The following is a 22,729-nucleotide window of genomic DNA, read 5'->3' as shown; positions in this document are numbered from 1 at the left end:
GGAGCAATACACAAAAAATGCTGGAGGAACTCAGCAGGTCAGGCAGCATCCATGGAGGGAAATAAATAGTCGATGTTTCAGGCCGAGACCCTTCATCAGGACTGGAAAGGGAGAGGGCAGAAGCCAGATTAAGAAGGTGGGGGAAGGGGGAGGAGCACACGCAGGCAGGGGATTGGTGAGTTCAGGTGATAGGCGAGTCCAGGTGAGAGGGGGACGTTAGTGGGTGGGTAAAGGTTATTTGGCCAAGCTTTTCGATGGTAAAATTAAATATGACCATTGTATTGGCTGGAACAATGATGGTGGGTCATACTTCGGAAGACTCAGCTGTTTCCACCTGTAACTACTTTTGACCTTAGACCTGTTGTTATATTGACCAACTGCCTGACTGATCAAGTCCCAGATGAGTCACAAATCTATGCACCAGCTATTTAGCAAAAAAAAGCTAACAAATCCAAAGTCTCCCAATTGGGAATACGCCTTCAGTTTCCCCGGCTACTTACCTGGACTAAATGCTAACATGTAACCTTGTTTATCCAATCAGTCCCAAGTGTGGATTTGAACAACTGGTCCATTTTCAAAATTGCGCATTTGAACTTATGAACAATTTCTCTCTTATGCTTCTGCCCTTCCTCTGCCTTAGAGTCGTAGAGTCATAGAGCACTACAGCACAGAAGCAGGCGCTTCGGTCCATCTAGTACATTCCGACCTGATCTTCTGCCTTGTCCCATCTACCTGCACTCAGAACATATCCCTCCAAACCCATCCATGCACCTATCCAAAATTCTCTTAAATGTTACAATTGAACCCCCATCTACTACTTCCTCTGGCAGCTCATTCCACACTCGCACCACCCTCTGAGTGAAGAAGTTGCCTCTCAGATTCCCCTTAAATATTTCACCTTTCACCCTAAACCTATGACCTCTAGTTCTAGTCTCACCCAACCTGAGGGGAAAAATGCCGCATGCATTCACCCTATCTATACCCCTCATAATTTTGTATAACTCTGTAAGATCTCCCCTCATTCTCCTGCATTCCCGTGAATGAAGTCCTGACCTATGCAACCTTTGCCTATAACTCAGGTCCTCAAGTCCTGGCAACATCTTTGTAAATTTTTTCTGCACTCTTTCAAGCTTATTGATATCTTTCCTGTAGGTAGGTGACCAGAACTGCACGTAATACTCTAAATTCGGCTCACCAATCCTTGTACAACTTCAACATAACATCCCAACTTCTGTATTTATGAAGGCCAATGTGCCAAAAGCTCTCTTCATGACCCTATCTTCCTGTGATGCCACTTTCAAGGAATTATGGATCTGTATTCCCAGGTCCCTTTGTTCTACCGCACACCTCAGTGCCCGACCATTCACTGTGCAAGTCTTACCCTGGTCTGTCCTCCCAAAGTGCATCCCCTCACACTTGTCTGCATTAAATTCCATCTGCCATTTTTCAGCCAATTTTCCTAGCTGGTCAAGATCACGCTGCAAGCTTTGATAGCCTTCCTCACTGTCCACTACGCCTCAATCTTGATGTCATCCACAAATTTGCCGATCCAGTTTAACACATTATCATCTAAATCATTAATATAGATGATAAACAACAATGGACCCAGCACCAATCCCTGCGGCACACCACTAGTCATAGGCCTCTACTACCACCCACTGGCTTCTCCCACTTAGCCAATGTTGAATCCAATTGACTACTTCATCCTGAATGCCAAGCGACTTAACCTTCTGGACCAGCCTCCCATGTGGGACTTTGTCAAAGGCCTTGCTAAAGTCCATGTAGACAACGCCTACCGCCTTTCCTTCATCAACCTTCTTGACCCATAACCTTTTTCACCTTGTCCCAGTGAAACTGTGATCTCCTTGCTATGTTGTTTTCACTGCCAGCACCATTGAGATAATCCAGAATTCATTTAACTGATTCGTCTTCCACAAAGTTAAGCACATTTAGTTGTGCATGTTCTCCTTCAACTATAGTTTTACTGTGCCCAGCCAGTCAATTTTCTTTAGACCATGGGGTCCATATTTTCAAACCCTTGTCCAGTTTTCACTTACTGTATGGAGATGGGGTGGGGAATTCTACACTAGCTTCACATTGTTTTCCTCTGTGCCTTTAGTGAAACCTGTTTCTGGCCCACTACTCTTGACAGTCAAACGCTGCCCTTCACCCACCTTCACTGACATTTGCTTCCGCAACTCCTTTACTTTTCTGCACATCATTTAAAACCTCCACTTCAATCACCCTTCCAATCATACTCTCCTTCCAAATTCCTCTATGTCTTTCCTGTATCCAAGTCTCTTCCTTTTAACAAATGTTCTGATATGTCTTAGCATGAAGAGTACTATGTGTGAAAATTTAATCGCCAAGACATACTCAGAAAATAAGCCTGGTAAGCCTCATTCAGTGATACAAAATAAACTCATTGTCTTGTCAGAATGTTCTAATTAAATGTTGGCAAATTACTAGACACAGGCCTAAGGTGATTAACATCCGTGTCTTCACACCCCAGAGTTGTTTCGGGACACCATTAGTGAGGTGTAATTTGCCTTTCAAATTTGAAGCCACGGAACTTTTCATAACTCCTCAAGTAATACTGTGATTGGCTATCACTTTAGCACCTGAACAGTTAGTTAAATTAAATGAGCAAAAACTCAACTATGAAGATGATTCATTAGGTCAGCTGGGATAGTCTGCCCACAATGTTTATAATAGTGGGTGGCACCTCACAACACCAGCACAGGACAATTTTATTTTACAATGCGGTTTGTCATGGTGGAGGGGCGGAGGGAAGTCGGAAATTCTTAGGCAGCTCTGTCACATTGCTCCATAAATTGCATGAAGCAAAACAAAGATTGTAACACTGAACCAGATAATGTCTCAGAACTTATGACCATGAATGTTAAGAAGGCTGATTTACAAAGTACACCTCTATGTCTTTAATGCCTTTGGAAGGATGGTCTATTAACATAATAGATCTTATTACAATGTTTGGATCTGGGTAGTCAGGAAAACTAAGATGGTGGTTGTTGTAGTAAATCCATTTGTTTGTATGTGTCTTATGTTAAATTTCTGGGAGAATGTTCACACCAGAAATGATCTTCTCAGGGCTTGTCAGTCTACTGATTGGTTACAAATAGCTTTCTTTCACATGACTTATATTTTGCTTAGTTTATTTAACTAAAAATGTTGAATTTTTATTGGCTTTGTTTCATTGGTTCAGTGACATAATCACAATGCATCCCAGAGCATATAATTTTATAGCAGAGACGACAACCATTCAGTTACTCTACTTGCATTGATAATCTGAGCCATTGTCTTAGTCCCATTCAGTTTATCCTTTACCCACATCTATTTTAAGTTCTACTTTCTCAAACATCCATCCACTTCTCTTTTTAAAAGCCATTGTGAATTTTGCTTCTGCCATTGCTGCCAGAAGTTCGACATAATCCATTTTTGGTGCAATAAATGTTATTACTAACACCACAAAAAGTGAAGTTCTGATATCCTCATTTTAAGAAATTGAAGCCAAGTTGAGTGTTCAGTAATGGCAGCTGCTGCCTGACCTCACAGCTAGCTTCTTATTTGGTACTGCCTACTGGGAAGTGGACAAGTACTGTAAAAGAGCACTCACACAGGTTGCCATGGTGATAAGGGAAAATGGGATCAGTACAGTGGAAGAAGGGTGGAAAATGGAGAGGGAGAGAAATTGAGGCATGGAAGGGATAAACAGCATAGACTGGGATAATGGGGATACCACACAGTCTGGTGCACCCAGTGCTGCTATTGAGCCACAGTCACAGTGATCGTTGGGGCTACAGATTGCAGCATCTACTGTCGATGTAGGCGAGTCAGTGAAAGTAAAAACTGGGTCCCACCGATTTTGTTTTGTGTGTGATTTATTCCAAAATTTACTGTGAGTGAACCACAAAGGTCAGAGGTCACGAACTTTTGATCCAATTTCTGTACGTAGGTCAAGAATGTGTATGATATATGGTGCAGAAGTGGCACCCTTCAATGGGTGATTCATGACTGGAGGTTCCTGATCTACCGTCCCAATAGACAGGACTTGCACCGGAAATGGGCACTAAAATCATATATAAAATGATTTTAATGCATGATTTATATGTAAAAAACAGATATAAGTGTTTTTTTTTCCTAATCCAATTTCTAGGCAACTATGTCCTAACAGCCCAATGTATATTTACAAAAGCGTAGCATGTTCCTTCAGTCTTTCAATGGTGATATTAAATTTATAGCCGTTGGTAGATTTACTACACCAAAGCCTTCCATGACATTGGATTTTACTGTTAGATCACCTAAATTTTGTTGCAAATGAAATAACCCTCTCATTTCTCTCTGTATCCTCACTCCTTTAATTATTTTTTGCATTTCTTATTCACACTCGCTGACGTCTAAAATATTTGATCTTCCCACTGGCATGACAAGCCATGCACTTGCAGAAATGCCACACTGCCAAAAGAGGAGATGTTGTTAACCAGCACGGTTACTGTTAGCTAACTGCTGTGCCTTCTGTGACTTCAGTCCCAGTAGATAATGTGGTTTGGGATACAGTACAACAGCTTACATTGCTGGGCAGTATTGACATTCGCAGTGATACACAGTCAAATCTGTACAATTTTCATTACTATTGTATTCCATAGTAAAAATAACAGAACTTAATAAATAACATCCTCATTATTAATGATTAATAATGTACACACTGGACACTGAAGCACGGAAATGAAAGTAATCTAGTACTGTTAATTATCTTGATCGGCAGTTGCTAGACCATTTTAATTCTGTGTTCAAGTACACAGCTTTGTACATTATTGATTATTGGGACATCTACAGTAATTAAAAATAAACATCGAAAGCATCAGCATGATAAGATTCATAAAGCAGCCTTTGAGGATTATGCAAGCCACACACAGAAATTAAGTTTTGACTTTTTACATCTAAATCTGTTTTTTTAAGTAATGATACTATAGTTCACGTGCGCGAGTTGGCTAGTCTGTTTTATACACTGGATTCCATTGTCAGCAAGTGCAGGGTTAGTTTGTTGATAATAGGTAGAATCACATATTCATAGAATTATACTGGAGATAGACAAGGAAGCAACCATTCAGCTCAGCCAGATTTTGCCTACTTTAATACTCCACTTGATGGTAATGAAGTTCAGATTTAGACCCAGCAATGATGAAGGACTTGAGATACATTTCCAATTCAGGATGGTGTGTAACTTGAAGGGGAACCTAAACGTTGGTGGCAAAAAGAAAGATACTGCAAACTAATGAAGCCAAACTTATTGAACAATTTGAGCTTACAGACTATTATTCTTGCTTTTTAAAAATTACAAACAGCATTATCACTTGTGAAGTCCACGTCACACTAATTGATAACTAGTTAATTTAAAAGCAGATTTCAGCTGTGATGCTCAATGCTTAAAATTGTGAAAGGAATGATTGCCTAGTTAATGCCAAATTCTGATTGGCCTCAGTATAATAGTGATGTTATGAATGGGCTCAGAGCATAGAATCAACCTACGGCAGGGTGCTGAAAGAAAGGTATTTGTTGTTGTAATTTTAACAATATTTTCATTCTTTTATAAAGTTAGACAAGTATATTTGGAAAGCAAATAGTTCATAGCACAGAAGAAAATTAGCTGATATCAGAATCAGATTTATTATCACTGACTTAGATGATGTGAAATTTGTTCTTTTGCGGCAGCAGTACAATGCAAAGACAGAAAGTTACTATAAATTACAAAATAAATAAATAGTGACAAAAAATGAATAACTTAATAGTTCATAGGTTCATGAACTGTTCAAGAATCTGATGGTGGAAGGGAAGAAGCTGTTTCTGGGTCTTCAGGCTCCTGTACCTCCTCCCCAATGGTAGTAACAAGAAGAGGGCATATCTTTTTGGATATATTATTTAAGACAACAGGCAGTGTCATGATCATGTGTCTACGTCTGGACTATATCTCCATGAGCCCTTGAACACATTTCCTTTTTATTTAATCGAGGCTCTGTTCAGTGTCATTGCTTATTTCAAATATTTATGGAAGCAAAATTTGAGTAATTGAGAGCTAATCAATAGTACTAATATCGGGCATTCCAGGGTGGAAAATTGTCAATTTAACTCTGCTACAACCACTGTACGATAGCATTAAGGAAGCATCCTGAATGCTACAGTTTGTGATCTGCAACCCTTTTTTTAATTTCAGGGTGCAATGCTGAGAGGAAGTGTCCCTAACAGTGAACTTTGTGGGGAGGATTAGGAAACTTGACAGCTCATTTGTAAAATAGTTTTGCGGTACAATGATCATATAAGATGTCAAACCAGTTCAGATGAAAATCCCATCTAATTCGCCTTACCCCAACAGGTCCACAGGCCTGATCCAAATCACAAAATAGGTGCCTGAAGGGTGAGTTGCTAAAATATGAATGGCCCCTTGTTGATTTTGGGCTTGTGTGACTGAGTAGGCAAATTGCACTGATTTTTATAATGGTTAACCCTCTGCTCCCCCCCTCCCACTTTACCAACTGCCATCTGTTCTTAAAAGTTTACTTCCTTGTTGTATTTCATGTGTGGGAGATCACAGTTGTGGGGGAATTATAAATCTGTGAGGAAAGGGGTCTAGAATTGTGTCTCTTTATTTTAGATGTACAGGTGATACCACAGCTGTAAACACTGTGGGAAACATGAACTCGGGCAGAATAATGAACTATATGTGAAAGTTGCAGAGTAATTATAATGTCTGATGCCAAGAGATACAGAAGGAATGCTGAAAGAAAGCCAGCAATGGAATATTTAATAGTTGACTATAGCAGAGTGAACACTAGTCGTTTTTGACTGGAGGGAGTTTTCTGAAGTGCCCGGCTGCTGAGGAACTGACTCAAGTGCCCCTGGCAGTTTCTTTTTCTCTGCCTCTTCCATTTGGGGCAAAGAAATGGCAAAGTAATGAATGAGCACCACTCGTCACCCACTGAACGGCTCCTTTGTGTGAAGACAGTCTTTCAGTATCAAGACCGAAACAGAGACATTCGATCAGTGGTGATTGTTAGCCTTTAATTATAATTACATGAGCTTGCCTGTTAAATTCAACACCCAGCATTCGTGTCTTAAAGTAGAGGGGTGCGGCTGCTTGTGAGGACTCTTGGTAAGGTTGAGCCTAGCATAGATTTATGTTACCAAGTGTCCTGCTGGATGAAGGCCAGGAGTAAGCCTCTTGTATGCACTTATACACACAGACAGCTGCAAGTAGGAGGTCTTCAGATAAGGCTTGGAAATATTTGATAGTTATCTTGGGGTAGTGTAGAGTTGTATTATTCCTTTGCAGCTGTGAGGTGATAAAAGCAAGCGATGGCACTTTGTGTGAGACTCAGATTGGACGTTAGCTTTCAATCTGATTTTAGTCACCTATGTCTTGCTTTTGAAAAGGAGCAATCTCTCCCTGATACAGGAGAAAAAGCTTTATTATGAATGTAGGACAAAGCCAGAATAGGACCCTTTTGTACTCCAGAATAAACACTGGTCTCTTTACCTACCTTTCACACCTCCATTTTTAAAGAAAAATAGAATCAAAGAAAAGTTTTAGTTCTGACTGGAAGCCTAGCAACCTTCATTCAATGCAAACAAAGTGATAAATGCTGTCTTTTTTAGTCTCCATGAAAATTGCTTGATATTTTCTGTTTGCATCTGGCGATCACTTTCAGATTCTTTTAAGTTCAATTCAGATATGATTTTTGTTGTTTAGTTTTTCTTTGTTATATTGCTGAGCTAATTGTAACTGAGTAACACCTATAGAAACAAGAAATAAAGGGAAAAATGCTCAGCAGGTCAGGCAGCAACTGTGGAGAGAGAATGAAAACAAGATTGGAATCCAAAATTGAGGTGATCGTTCAGAGAAACAAAGGATTGCAGATGTTGGAATCTAGATGAAAAACACAATGATGCTGGAGGAACTCAGCAGGCCAGGCAGCATCCGTGGAGAAAAACAGGCGGTCGATGTTTCAGGTCAGGACCCTTCTTCAGGACTGAAGATAGGAAAAGAGGAAGCCCAATATATAGGAGGGAAAAGCAGAGCAGTGATAGGTGGACAAAAGAGGGGAGGCGGAGTGGGCACAAGGTGGTGATAGGTAGATGCAGGTAAGAGATAGTGATAGGCAGGTGCGGGGGAGGAGGGGAAGGGGGGAGGGGGAGGAGGTGATTATCTACTGTACAACACCATGGTAAATATGGTATCATTTACTACTTCCTTCTGGCTTACAAATCAATAGTTTTAGCTTTTGTTTAATGGTAGTTTTTGTATTGCTCTATTGCACTGAAATGTCTCTTCAGTGACACATGCTGAAATACAGTGGTTGTCATGTTAATTTAGTTCTGATCGTGACTGCATATTGTGTTCCTTGTTAGTAACTATGAAGTCAATAGAGAGGTATACTTGGAAGAAATGCCCAAGAGATGGCCAATCGAGTAGACAGCCAGCGCCTCTTTCCCAGGGCACCAGTGCTCAATACAAGAGGGCATGGCTTTAAAGTAATGGGTGGGAAGTTCAAGGGAGATATCAGAGGGAGGTTTGTTACCCAAAGAGTGGTTGGGGCATGGAATGCGCTGCCTGGGGCGGTGGTGGAGGCAGGTACATTGATCAAATTCATGAGATTGCTAGATAAGTATATGGAGGAATTTAAAATAGAGGGATTATGTGGGAGGAAGGGGTTAGATAGTCTTAGGCGAGGTTTAAAGGTCAGCACAACATTGTGGGCCGAAGGACCTGTATCGTGCTGTGCTGTTCTATGATTCTATGATCCGATATTTTCCATTTTACAATATTGCTAATTTTAAAATAAAAAATATCGAATTCCTCAGTGCCAGAGGTTCACTTTTTAAATATCCTCCATCCTGACCAAACTAGGTTAAACATAGAGGTGGTGGGGGGGATGCGGGGGTCAGTTAAACCTTCTCTCCATTCCCAGTCTGACTAATGGCACCTTCCAGTAACAAGCAGCAAGGATACAAATCCTATGCTCACAGGATCTTCCTTAACTATGAGGATTAGAGTCAGATATATAATTGGAACCCATTCTATATTCTAACCTGAGATGGTGGTTGGAAGTAGTAACTTCCCTGTTGCTAATTGTTTCACATCCCCAAACTTGCAGTCACTGAATTGTTCTATTGACCGGAATCTGTAGTCACTGCATTGTTCTGCTGGCTGGAGACTGTAATCATTGAAATGTCCCACTAACTGGCGACCACACTGACCACTAGTCGCATTAATCACTATTGTGATGTGACATAGTCCTGCTTACAATAGAGACTTCCATCACTTCTCATGTTTTTTAAGAAACAATTTTCTATAGGTTTCAAAATGCCTCCTTTGGTCTTGGTGTCTCCATTGCCACCTGGTCTGAATCAACCCTTTCACATTTCTGTCTCCTTCCTTTGGGAAGCAATTGTTTGGCCTGGTGACAGTTTTATGACAATTGTTACATTGTCTCTCCCTCTAGGAAAAGCACTCCGATTAAGGATGTCATGATCAAACAATATGCAATTCATCAAATAATAATGAACGCATGATAATCCCACAGCCCTTTTCCCATCTCATGATATGGTAATTATAAACACTGATTATTCAGAGGAACAATGTTGGGAACCTCTCCTCACAGCCACTAAAAGCAAAAGCCCAGGCTGTTTTTAGGATCTAGCTGACTTAAGATAAACCTAGACCTGATCCAAGGATAATCATATCCAAGCATAAAATTCCACTGGAGCAAACCACATCCCATACACTCCCGTTGTATGGAATCCTGAATCCAAGCAAAACATTTCATTGCAAAATCTGAGCACAACCTTTTCATAGTTCTCAAACTTTTCTTATGTCATCAATACCAGATATAATCTCGCTGGTACCTGGTTTGGAGAGCACGATTTGGGCTGATCATTCAGACTTTACCTAGCTGTTTCTTTGCAGTGTTTTGTGTCACCGACGTTCAGGTAGAGCAGCTGAAAAGAAAATCCTGCAGCACCAAAGTTATTTTGCAATTAGTTGGGCATTGAGCCTGAACTCTTAAGGCTGAGTTGAGGATTGATTCTGTGATGAAGTAACCTTGAATTTACCTGGCTGGGACTAATGCTGAAAACCTGGCCACTTTCTATTGCTAGCAGATCAGAAACAACATATGTGCTTTATATGATACATGCAGGCTGTGATTGTTACCCTTGTGTTCAGGTTATCTGCATGTTACGCTGCTTAAGATCCACATTGTAGCTAGCAGGGTAGTAAAGGCAGATTTTTAACAATTGCTTCTGTAATTCCATTTAATGATATTCACCCATGTTTAATTAGCAAAACGCTGCATGTGAGAAGTTATCTACTCTGTAGGGATACATCTTTATTAAACAGTTTTTATGCAAAGGCCAATTCAAACATGTAATATGCTCAATAATCATACACAACTATATCATACTGAGTAAGTGGGCTGCACATGATTTCTATTATTGGAATCTAGGCATAAAGCCAAAGGCCTGGTTAAGCATCAAGATTAGATTTCTAGTGAAAAACCTAGCTTGGGGTAATGTGCCTCATTTTAGTTTCATTCAACATAAGGCAAACTGAAAATGAAATCGGCAGATCTTCCTATGAAGGAGCATTATTCTTATACTGTGTGGTTATGAAAAGGATGAACATCATTAAAATTCCTGTAAATATTCATTTACTACACAACAATATTGGAAAACTGATTCTAGAGTAGAAATAAGTAACTTTGAGTCTCTGTACAGACTCTTGTTCACTTCAGTCGATCAACAACTGCTGATTTTAATTTTGACCATTGGGTGTACACATTAAAAGGCATTTCCCTTTAAAACTAGATATTTCAGTTCCCCAGTTTTTTTCCAATGTTAGAATATTTAGACCAGGCCTGGAGAACATTGGAGTTAGTTTTAACCTAATCAAGAAACTAGTAGAATTGGTCACATTACTTTTTTTGCATTCCACCTGAATTTTTGCTCTGTCGGTTATCTGCCATACAAGTTAGGTTAAAATTATTTCAATAGTGAATAGATGTCTTGTTGTTGTTGCACATGCTTTGGGTGTGCAAATTGTTTGTGAATGTATTGATCATGATATGCTGTATGGTTTTGTCTATTTAGTAGGTGTACCTTTGTGTTTGCTCATGCATGTATATTTTACATTGTGTTGTCTATTTTGTACTGTAATTTACTGGTGTAATTTACTGCCCATTTTATGCATATACTTTATTTCATACAATTTATTTTGTGTTATATTTTAGTGTATCCATATTTCACTTTTGATATATGTTAATATCTACACTTTTTCCTGTCAGCACATTGTGTGGATATAGCACCTCCACGCAATATAGGACTTCCTTATTGGAATGTAAGGAAGTCCTTACATCGGACTTCAAAAAGTCTTTCTATAGCTTTGATCACATATGAGCAGTGTGCCAGCCTTGTTTTCTGTCTATGCCTATGTGGCCAACACAAACACGGACAATTAAATGCTGTAAAGCACACACAATCTGATCTTGGTGGGACTACAGGGTTCTGAAGTTCTACAGGGATACTATCTTTCACTGTAATTCCATTGCCTCCTACCCCTTCCCGCAGAGACCACCACTTCCCACAACCCATTCCTTGACCCCCATGCACATGCAGCCCTTCACACAAAAATATGTATGTGCACACATAACTTTCTAGTCCTAGCTCTTGTACTGTCTGTAGCATTAGCATATGTGTATTCCCATCAAGGAACCAAATTGTGCTCTCTCTATAAGTTAAGTGATATGAAGCTCATGCAGAGGTTGTTCATTTCTACATTCTAAAATCTTCAGCTAGATTTTCATCAGGAATTTTAAGCTTATTGTTATGTATGTATAAAATTCCATCTAGAAGGCCAGTGCTCATATCTGCCTCTGCGTTTTCTCCGGAATCTTGCCCATCTCACTTGCCTCTGCACTCCTCACTGCATACTATGGGCTTGTCCTGAGTCACATGATGTCTGACACAGATATGCTCTGTACTGAACTATCACATTCTCTCATAAAAGAGCAAAGTCCTAGCGCAGCAAAAATCTTGTTATCCCAAACGTGTCCATCTGAGACTTTGTAATTAAAAAGTTGTTCCATAGGCAAAGCATCCTAGAGCACTACATAACCCTCAAACTCAGCAATGTCTTGTGCAGTTCACCACTTCCTTGTTCCCAGATTATTTTCAGTATTTATGTCATGGAAAGTAAGAATTCTGGGAGCTACCCATACAATTGACATTATTATACAGCCCTGACCAATCCTTGACACAAGTTAGTCTCTGGATTTTACATGGCAAAAGAGTCCACCAATTGGAGGAGATTGGTTTTGGACTCCTTACTGCTGGTACTAATCAAAATGCTACCATTTCTGATGTGGTCTTGTTGCCATGTTACAATATGATTGGCTTGGTCATTCATTTGTGCAAATGCCAGCTAACCATAACACCCTAGAGACATTTTGTTTTACTAGTTTTAAGCAGTGCTCGTGCTCATTAAATCAAATGCAACAGTTGGCTACTGGCTTGTTGCCATGGTTTCACAATCGGCAAACTGGCCACATAACACAGTAAGTGTCAAAGTTGCTCATTATTTAAGCAGTCAGGCCACCCGTCTGCTAACCTGTCTTGTGACTTTAAATTGGAGGCTGTAATGATTTACACTTTATTCACAAGTTAAAGTCTGTAACTTTCTACGCAAATACCTAGATATCTGTGCCTGTCTTTATATCTCCATGTATGTATCAATATATCTTGGCCGTTGTTTATTTTACTTTACAAATTGAAGTGTGAGTGGAGATACCTGTCTCACTATGTTGCCAATGATTTTGAAGTTTGTTGGTAACTTTTAATGCTCTGAGTGTTTCTGACACATTGCCTCTGTGAGAATGGTTGGAGGGGTGGTGTGTAGGGAAGTCGTGTAGGAGTGGGTTGTTCATCACTTTTCCACCCTCAGGACATGTTGCACCATAGAAGCACGGCAATGTTTGCATTACAGTGTTCAAGCAGCTCCAAATGGCCACTCAAATAATAGCTTTTCAACATGCCCAGTGCATCCTGTGAGTACCTACCATTTAAAACAATTACTGTAACACCCAGCACCAATTTACATTTAGGAAGTGGACACACAAAAATATTGAACTTACTACAGTACATTGTTGATACAGATTTAGAAATCAATACAACCTGACTTTGAAAATTCACCATCTTTTAAGTTACTCTGTGTGAATTTCTGTTTTGCCCTTATTAAAAGCCGGTTGAATAATATCCTGTGGCCCTCTGCTGGGTGTACAGAGCTTTTGCCAATCTCCAACACAGTACAATGTCTGTCTTCTCACACCCTCTGAGTACATTTTTATGGCTTAAAGATTAGGAGGATTATCAGAAAATGATAAAGCACCAAGTATCAGCTGCTACTGCAGAGCCACTTCCTGGCTCTAGCAGTAAAGTTGCCCTTGATTTTCTGAACACTCAACACTTCGCAAGGAGACCACTGTTGTTCACTGGTATAAGTGGGAAGAGCATATATTGGGTCATCAATCGTGATGTATGTTGCAACGAGTGCAAATCTAAAACAGACATCCATGCTTTAAGTTTTGAAATGGTCCATTCCTGCTGAAGCTGCTGCATTGCTGAGTACTTTGAGTTTCATAGGAGTTGAGGAAAATGGGGATGGGGAAGTAAAATGGAGTTGATGAAGAAGGTCAGTTATTGAATGGGAGCACAAATGTGAGGGACAATATAATCTACTCCTGCTCTTATTTATGTATTTAGTTGGACAGCCAGACAAGCTATTGAGAGTGTGCAAGTGAGCAAACCACAAGGTCAAATTTGAGTTTATTGACAGAACAAACCCAGACCTGGCCTTCACGCATCAAGTAACTACTTAAAACCCAATGCAGCAACTGGTACATTCCCCAGCCCAGCGACTGCCACGGTGAAGTCCGTGGGCCAGTACCACTGAAAGTATTGTGTTGATTAAAGAGGCAGATTCTGATTTAACAAAAGGCCAAATACTGTGTCATATCGCATCTTTCATTTTGCTTAGGATACAAAGATGAAAGGAATTTCATATTGGACAAGTCTGACGGGATTTTTGTTTAGATTTGGGAACAATGTTTAGACAAGGAAACAGGCACTTCAATGAAGAGTACAGTGTCACCATGTTTTTTAGGTGTCCTGGGCAGTTGTTAGATGTGTGTGAGAAGTGGAAGGAGTGTAAGCAGTCTGGTCACAGGTATCATCCATGTGAACTAAAGTGTTTGGTGGCCTCAGCATGGCATTAGCCGAGTAGAGCTTCAGGACTCTGTGAGTAAAATGACCCAGTTAGTAATCATTAGGAGCAATAGTCCTCGAGTTCTGTTCGTATTATCCCAGTTAACTTCCTGGAAAGTTGAAAGGTCTACAATTATTCATTACCTCTGTCAGCACGTGAGCTCAGCCACATCTATTAATAGAGTTGGTCACTGACTTTTCTAAACGCGTAAATTATATACTAAATAAAACTTATCTAGTTAATTCTGGGTGTGGGGAGATTTTTAAAAACTCATCATTGGGATATCTACATCACGGCCAGTATCAACATTCATTGCCCATCCCTGTAACTTACATGGCCACTTCAAGGACAAGTAAAAGTCACATCCATGATCTATGACTGGAGTTGCATAAAGGCTGGACCAGGTCAGGAGAGCAAGTTTCCTTCCCTAAAAGACAATAGTTTTATTATAATCTGGCAATTTCATTGTCACTTTTAATGAGCAGAACTGTTAATTTCCAGGTTTTATCAAATTATATTCAAATTCTCAAATTGGCAAGGTGGGATTTGAACTCTTATGGATTATTACTCCAGACCTCTGACTCACAGGTCTAGTAACATTGTAATTACACTGCTGTGCCATTCACTTCATAACTTCCGGAGTACTGAGAGATCCCTTCCATTTTCAGGGTTTAGTGCCTCATTAGGGAGATCTTTATCTTTGTTTGCTCCTGTTTTTACATTGCATTGCACAGTCCAACGTCACCCAACCACTGCCCAAAAACAGAGACAGAGTTTTGACAGAAAATGTGGAGGAAGCAGCGCAGCGAATTATGAAAAAAAAATTTGTAAGGACCCTTAACAATGTTCAACAGGTATAGATATTTAACTCACATTATATTCCATGACTTATTGCTAATCCTACTTCATGCTCTATCTGCAGAGGACTCTCACCCCATTGGACTTCATATTATACAGTGCCTGCAAAACGTGCAAATTTGGGTGGGGCAGTGTAGCACCACAGTTGGGTAGCACAGCGGTGCAGTTTGTAGAGCTGCTACCTCACAGCTCCAGTGACCCAGTTCAACCCTGACCTCTGGTGCTGTCTAGGTGGACTTTGCATATTCTCCCTGGGACCGTGTGGGGTTCCTCTGCGTGCTCTGGTTTCCTCCCACATTCTAAAAGTTGTGTGGGTTGGTAGGTTAATTGGCCACTGTAAAGTGCCCCTAGTGAGTAGGTGAGTGGTAGAACCTACAGGGGGTTGATGAGGATGTGGAGAGAATGGAAAGGGATTAGTGTAAATGGGTACTTGATGTTTGGTATAGACCCACTGAGCTGAAAGGCCTATTTCTGTGCTGTATGACTCTGTGATTCTTCTTTGGTGTCTTCAAGCAGCGTGTAACATTTTAACCTTTTGAGGACCCCAGTTGCTGTATTCATAACAGTGGGTGGAAGGAGGAATTAATTATGGAAGTGATAATGGTGACACTTGAGATGGAGGAAAGTAAACTAAAGGAGTTGCATCAAAAGGGAGATCTCACTGTGGTCCATTTAAAAATCCTGTTTCTTTATCAGTGGAATAACTTGGAAAATTGTACAGAGAATATTTTTTGATGCATCTTCAAAAGGAGCTGAACCTTTTGAGATTTGATTTTTTGTTTGCACAACATTCTAGGTTTCACCTCCACGTCTGTTGCAGATTTATTGCATATTTCAGTTTAAGCATTAACACAACACTGGAGAGGAAAATCTGTGTCTGAAAAAGAGACTAGATTTACAGAGTGTTCTAACAAGACAATGGAGTCTATTGAGCTCTTATTAAGTGGAAGTTCAGCTCTCTCAACCCTATTAGAACTGGTTTTCCATAGTGGTGTAGACAGGGAGAGAAAGCGTGTTTTCTTAGCTGTTCTCAAATAAAGTATTAAACCGAATCCGTATCTTTCTTGCGATAAGGAAGGGAGCTTCGTTTCAAAAGTTTTGAAGCTCTTGGTTTTCAGTCACCAGGCACAGTGGGGGATCCCTGGGTATAAGGAGCCACCTGGTGGTAAAATGCACAAACTTCACTCTTTCATTTCCACTATAATAACTGAATTCTGCAACGGAGCTATTGATAAAGTTGCTGTTAAAGGAAAAATAACTAGATTAGGCTACTTCTGTTAACAGTCTCTGAACAAGTGCCATTCCAAAGCTCTCCCCTCTCCCTCGTGACACAGGTTTGTGATGGGCACTAAATTTGGCACCGCTGTTCTGCTGCTTCTCAATTTTAATTCAGAGTTTCTAAATTAATCCAGGGTTGGGGCTTAGTTGTTGGGGGGGGTGGAATTTGCTTGCTGCTACACAAAAATTAACACATCATTGAGTAACGATATGATCATATCACTGTTGCTATTTCTGTCCATGTGTTTATTTGTTAAACCCAGTAAAATAAATTGGTGTGTGGCTGGTAACTCCCTGCTGAATATAATCCTTTAAGAATGCAAATTCTTACTGGTCAGTGGTTCCAGAGTGAATCAGGTTTGCGGTGCAATTGTATCCTTGCACGTAAAATGTTCAGATTGCCCCAGATCTGTGCTTTGATGGCAGAAATATTTTTTCTACCTTTATGTCATTATTTGTAACACATTTGATACAAGCAGCTTCACTTTACAAGATAGGAACAAAATGAGTAGAATAAGGTTTATTGTAAAACTTGTTTCATTAGAAACTCAAAGCTGAACTATTTACCAGAATAAAAGTTGAGTGAATATTGTGGTTTGAGACCCTTCTTTATCATAACTAGAAATGAACCGCTGGGTAGGTATGAAATGTTTCCAACACTAGGGCTTATTAAATCTATTGTTTGCAGGAGGAGGCATTTGAAAAGTGTGTACAGGGAGGTAATGGGTGCCAGAGAGCCTGGACCTGTTATATTTATGCTGAAGGGAGTTCATTAGAATGGGGAGCATGGCCAAGAGCAGCAGTTATATTCAGGGCACCTAATAAGACATCAGAAAGAAAAAAACAGCCTGGTCTCTCCCCTCTCCCCATTCTACGCTTGGAAAAGCCAGAAGGCACCATCACATCTTGAAGTATTAACAAATCTTAAGCTTCTCCCAGGCAGGACCCATGTGCATTCCTGTCAACAACTTCTGCCAGAGCACAGTGCCAGCCTTGCCCCTCTCCTGCAAACCAACACAAGAAATTTTGCCCTGCAGCCTACACCCAGTCCATCTCCTTTTCCACTAGGATCTTGGGGCTATTCAGGAGTGAGAGCACAGCTTCAGCCCTTGGATGATCAGTTAGCAGGCTGGCTTTCAGGTGTGGCATCAAAACTTACTGAAGAACAGAGCTAACCATCACTCTAGCATATCTATGTCAGAGGTCTGGTGTCTGCCAAATAAGTATTTACTTTCAATGATATTTCAGATACATTTCAGCACGAAAACTTGCCATTTGTATTAACCAGACCATGTCATTGTGAGCAAACAGTTCTAATCACATCTACACACCCTGTTCCCAGATACCTTCAACTTATTTTCCTGCATCCACCTACCCTATCTGATCTTGATACAGTTTCTGGCCTAACCATTAACCCTGTAAATGAATTCCAGAACCTCTTTGCTCTCCAAGTGAAGAAGTTTATCCTACTCTCCCTTACAGTTCTCTCAGGACCTTGTGCCCGTGAACAAAACTATTCACTTCCATCCACTTCGTCCCATTCTTTCATAAAGTTAAATCCTCTTATGATGCACCCTCTAACTTGCTATGTTAAGTTCTATGTATGTTTCACTTACAAAGAGACTCATCGCATAGAACAACCTAATACCTGTGTAGTGTTGGTTGAGAAAGCGGTGCTGATTCCACAGAGCAGAACTCACCTCTCTGAATTCATGCATCACTGATCCCAATGCCAGCTCAGCATCCTCATTCTGCATGTGAATTCTTGTTTTGGTTGTGTTGTGAAGCATCGTGGGATAGATTTTCAACCAACTGCCCAGATGCAAGTCTGACATTGCAAATCTGCCTTCTTAAAATTAACTAAAGCTATGACCCTGATATCAGCAGAATTGATAGTCTGTGGGGAGGAGTGAGATGTGGTTGTGGAGCTGGTGGGCATTTGATAATAAGCAGCAAATCAGCAAAAAAGTACTTTGCATCTGAGCATCAGGCTCCAGTACCCCAGGCTAGGTAAAAGGCAGCGAAGAGCAGAGCGATGTCAGATTAGCGTCACTACCTCCTCCAGTCAGTCACATAATTCTTTTCTTCATACTTAGTGCAACCTGTGTTTTTTGTTATTCAGATTTTTTACAGAATTATACGAGACATCAGCCCGGGGGAGGAGCTCTTGGTGTTGATGAAGAGTGGAGGCTACCCACAAGAAACAATGGCTCCAGAGATACACGGTGAGTAACTGTTGCATTGCATTGAATTCCTCAACCCACTGCCAGTGTGGTTACGTTTCCTCATCTCCTGACTTGTTAAATGTTTTTTTTCCTGGTCCCCGGTCAGAAATGCTGATCATTGAGAAGAGCTATCATTGTACAATTGAAAAGCAGAGAAGTAGTTTACCAAACGTACTAATTTCATGATCTTAGAACACAGTAAAGGTGACAAATGTGTTGATTGCAGCAGCATTGTGGCCACAATGAATTTGGAGCATATGGCTCCTGTTTCTATATTGCAAATTTTATTAACGTATTATCTGCTCTGTGAGTTATTTTCTTCAGTTCTGCCGTGATTATTTAGGGACCCTTGAGCTAGATTGAAGCTAAATGCTTCTTTGTTTTTCTCTGTTTGCTTTAATGGATTTTGGGTAAGTTTCCAGGGTTAACTTATCATGTCTGCTGTGTTTTCTTTGTGCCAAAGCTGGTTAAAAAGATATTTTGTCAGCGGAATCACATTATTCATTGCAATCCAAAGCTACTTGATGGGATGCAGAGAAGATCTAGTGGTCTGGAAGACTTTGCATTAGTGAAAGGAAGAGGAGGCATTGTCAGAGTTGAGATCGACTTACTCATCCACTCTGATGCAAGGGGCATGAACTCTTCAGCTCTTTTCACAGCTATGGTAGAACATCTTGTCCTCAGTAGCATGATCTCGGTTGTGTAGAAAGAGTGTGTAGTGCTGCTGCCAGTTGTAGCTACTTTCCTTCTTTGTTCTCCCAGTAGCCAGGAATGCCTGCCCCTTTTGATGTTGCATGCGGTTGGATTAAAATATTACTCTTGAGCCTGAAGTTGCATTTTAAGTACCCTGTACACCATGGATGAAAACAGAAGATTAATTATCAAGTATTTGGCAGTTTGCATACGTTACTGACACAATGCACTCAGTTGGTCTATTCTCTTCTTCATAAGAAACATTCTTGGAGATATTAAGGGCCATGAGCCATTGATCCTGGCAGTAAATGCCTGTTTTGTAAGTCGCTGCGTGTAATAAATTGACTTCCTTCCCATTGTTACCATATGAAGTCTATGTTTTCTTATTAGATGTGCTATTTTTTCTTGAAGTGGGTCAAACTAATTTCTTATTGTGTACGAAAATGTCTTTGGAATGTCACTTTGAAAGAAAAAGCACATTGACCGTGAAAGAACAAAAAAATCTCTGCAATAAAACACACTTATTGTAACTATGCACGGTATACCTCAACCCCAAATCTGTTCATAATCATGTCTTGACAAAGAAAATGTCAGCAGTTTATTTCAGTAAGGCAATGGTGGTACAGTTTGCTGGGACATTGCTCAGAATAATTGGCTCTCTTCCCTAGAGAGATGCTTGATCCTGAACCAGGGAAATATAATGAAAGCACCATTTTAGAATAAAGGGTTGACCATTTAGTACTGAGGCAAGGAGAAGTCTCTTTACACAGATGGCTGTAAATCTTTGGAATTCTCTACCTCCAAGGCTGTGGATGTTCCATAATTGAGTACATGCGACACTGAGATTGATGGGCACTTAGAGAGTTGGAGGAAACGAGGATCAAAGGGTGGCAAAATAGAAAAGGTGAATAATCAGCCATAACCTTATTGAATGATGGAGCAGGTTCAGGTGGCTGTATAATCAACTCCTTCAGTTTCTTATTTTTTTAATGTCCTCTTGTCTTTTGGAATGCAAGGGTCAAAGAGAAATGAGCTCTGGCACCAGACTTAAGTTTAAACTGTAAAGAAAGTTGGCCTGATCCAGTGGAGAATTCCACTTTGCCATGTAGGGCTGGCCAGCAGAACCATCCATTGCTTCCATGGCTTCCAGGATTTAAGAACAGAACTTGCAGATATTAAAGGACTGGCTTGAGCTGGGTCACTGAAAGTACCTTTGCTAACTTGAGATTAACGTCTTCTGGGAAGAAGATGAAGGAATTGTCAAGAGAATCCAGCTCACTTAGCATGTGATAAATTTACCTGAAATTTATGGTTGGAGAGCATTGAAAGGTAGAGTAGAGACACAGTAAGCCTTCAATAACATCATTGGTCCTCTGGGGTGTTTTAATGCATTCACCAGCCCTATGGGGCACTTTGAAATGTTTACTATGTCTGTGGTATAAGCCTGTGAATACTGGTCCCATAAAGCATTTCAGTATTTCTTCCTGGACTGAACATATCTGCCTTGTGGCTGTTTTTGTGCTGCTGGTCATTCTGGCTAAATTATGTTCAAACTATATGAAGGAAACAGCTGAAGGAATGACTTGATTATAGAACAATCCATCCCAATCCATCACAAATGGGAGAAAACAGAAAAATTCTTTATTCATTTTGTACCAGGCCCAGTATTAGAATCTCTAAGATGAATCTTATTAAATTACAATCACTCAGCCTTTATTGCGCGCTTAATGTGTGAAAGTGAAAAGGCAAATGGTTCCTGTTGATGATAACCTGAACTTGGGAGACCAGGGATGGTTCGGTAGACCATGAACTGTGCAATTCTGATATCCATTATTATTCATAGGCCATCTGTAACTGATTATTGACTAATGCCATATAAAATCTGTATCATGTGATGTCATTAGTTGACTCTCCTGACAGTAAGGTGGACTTTACCACACTTAGCACTGATAATAATTAATTGGAGTTATTAAGTCTTAAAGTTCAGTTGAATCTGGTTTCAAGATTATGAAGTAGTGTTTCATTGCTGCAGAGGAGCGTGAGTATCGTTGCGATGAGTGCAATAAGCTCTTTGAGTGCAAAGCAGAGCTGCTGGACCACCAGAAGTTTACCTGCAGCGGTTCCCCCACCGCATTCTCCATGGTAGATGAAGACTTCAAACCGAAGCTGAATGGTGAAGATGAACTTCACGAGTGTAAGGAGTGTGATGGAGTCTACCCAGATGCTCAAAGGTGAGTACTGCAATTCAATGCAGGTTCTGTTTTGTAGGCAGACTCAATGTACCACACTTCCTGATGCCAATAAGGCAAAAGGGAAATGTCACTCTCCTCAGCACAATCCTGTAACTAAGCTTTGCCCTCTGAGCGACCTCAATAAATGTTATTGTCTCTCCATAATGTTTGACAAAAAAAGCCGCAAAGTCCTATCTTGTTGCAGGTGTTCATAGTAAAATGTGCAGGAAAAGAGAGCTTTGGAATTTTCAACCTTAAAACAAATGCTATACCGTAGGATTATTCCATGTGCTGACGGCATATGTGTCAAACAAACAGGATGAAAGTGCAATAGTACGATGAAAGCAGATAAATTATAGGCCTCAAAAATCACCAGCAAAGTTTCTGTCTTATTCATTACTGTTTGTAGTCTAATTATTATTTATCAGTTTACTAGTTTGAAGGATATTCTTTTTTCATTCACATCGGTTGCTGGTAAAATGTGTGGAGTAAGTATTCTGTTCTGCAATGTCACCACTAATTTTGACAGCAAGTCCAGTGCTTTTGACTGCTCGACATTAAATCCAGACCTGGCCTTTCCTTAGTTACGTTTTGAGTCTTTCTCTATTGCCCTGAGCCAAAACAATCCATTTTCAGTTCCGCCTGCAAGCTTTGAGCTACAGGAATGTGAAGTTAGTTGTTTCACCTTTTAACTTGTCAGTCAACAGTGTTGGCATGACCAGGATCAGTTCCTGCTGATAAATAGGAGGCAGGCGGGGCCTGGTCACAGGGACAATGTTGACTGACAGTTCTAGCTTATGCTGGTATTTTCATTGGAATTAATTCTTTGGGAATGGTTGAATTATGTTTCTTTCTTTAATATTTAGTAGAGTTCACGGGAAAAAGTGCCCCCCAAAGCTAGATGCTGAGAAATTCAAGTGTACAATGTTCATTATTTAGTATTATGCAATAGAAAATTGATTTCATTTATTTCCTGTGTTGGTTTTGTGTCACTCTGATGTGAGTCACTCTTGTGCCTCTGATAGGATATCTCGTCGGGCGACGTGGAATGACAATATTCCCAATGCGATGCTACTTTTGGAGTGTTACAGGGAATTTGGGTCACATTGTTGTGG

General features: G+C 40.3%; 1 protein-coding gene across 8 annotated transcripts in view; it reads left to right on the top strand.

Moving 5' to 3' along the window:
• The window catches only part of mecom (MDS1 and EVI1 complex locus), a 358,144-nt gene that overhangs the window by 261,778 nt on the left and 73,637 nt on the right, over window positions 1-22,729 (top strand). For all 8 annotated transcript variants that reach the window (XM_052018370.1, XM_052018369.1, XM_052018371.1 and 5 more), the window contains exons 3-4: window positions 18,588-18,690; window positions 21,416-21,614. In XM_052018370.1, coding sequence (XP_051874330.1) covers window positions 18,642-18,690; window positions 21,416-21,614 — 248 coding nt within the window. In that variant the 5' untranslated portion in view covers window positions 18,588-18,641. The remainder of the gene's footprint in view (window positions 1-18,587; window positions 18,691-21,415; window positions 21,615-22,729) is intronic.

This window comes from Pristis pectinata, chromosome 6 (genome assembly GCF_009764475.1).
Source record: "Pristis pectinata isolate sPriPec2 chromosome 6, sPriPec2.1.pri, whole genome shotgun sequence".
Classification (NCBI taxonomy): Eukaryota; Metazoa; Chordata; class Chondrichthyes; order Rhinopristiformes; family Pristidae; genus Pristis; species Pristis pectinata.
Note: the sequence above shows the minus strand (reverse complement) of the source record. Positions and strands in the feature narration are given on the sequence as shown.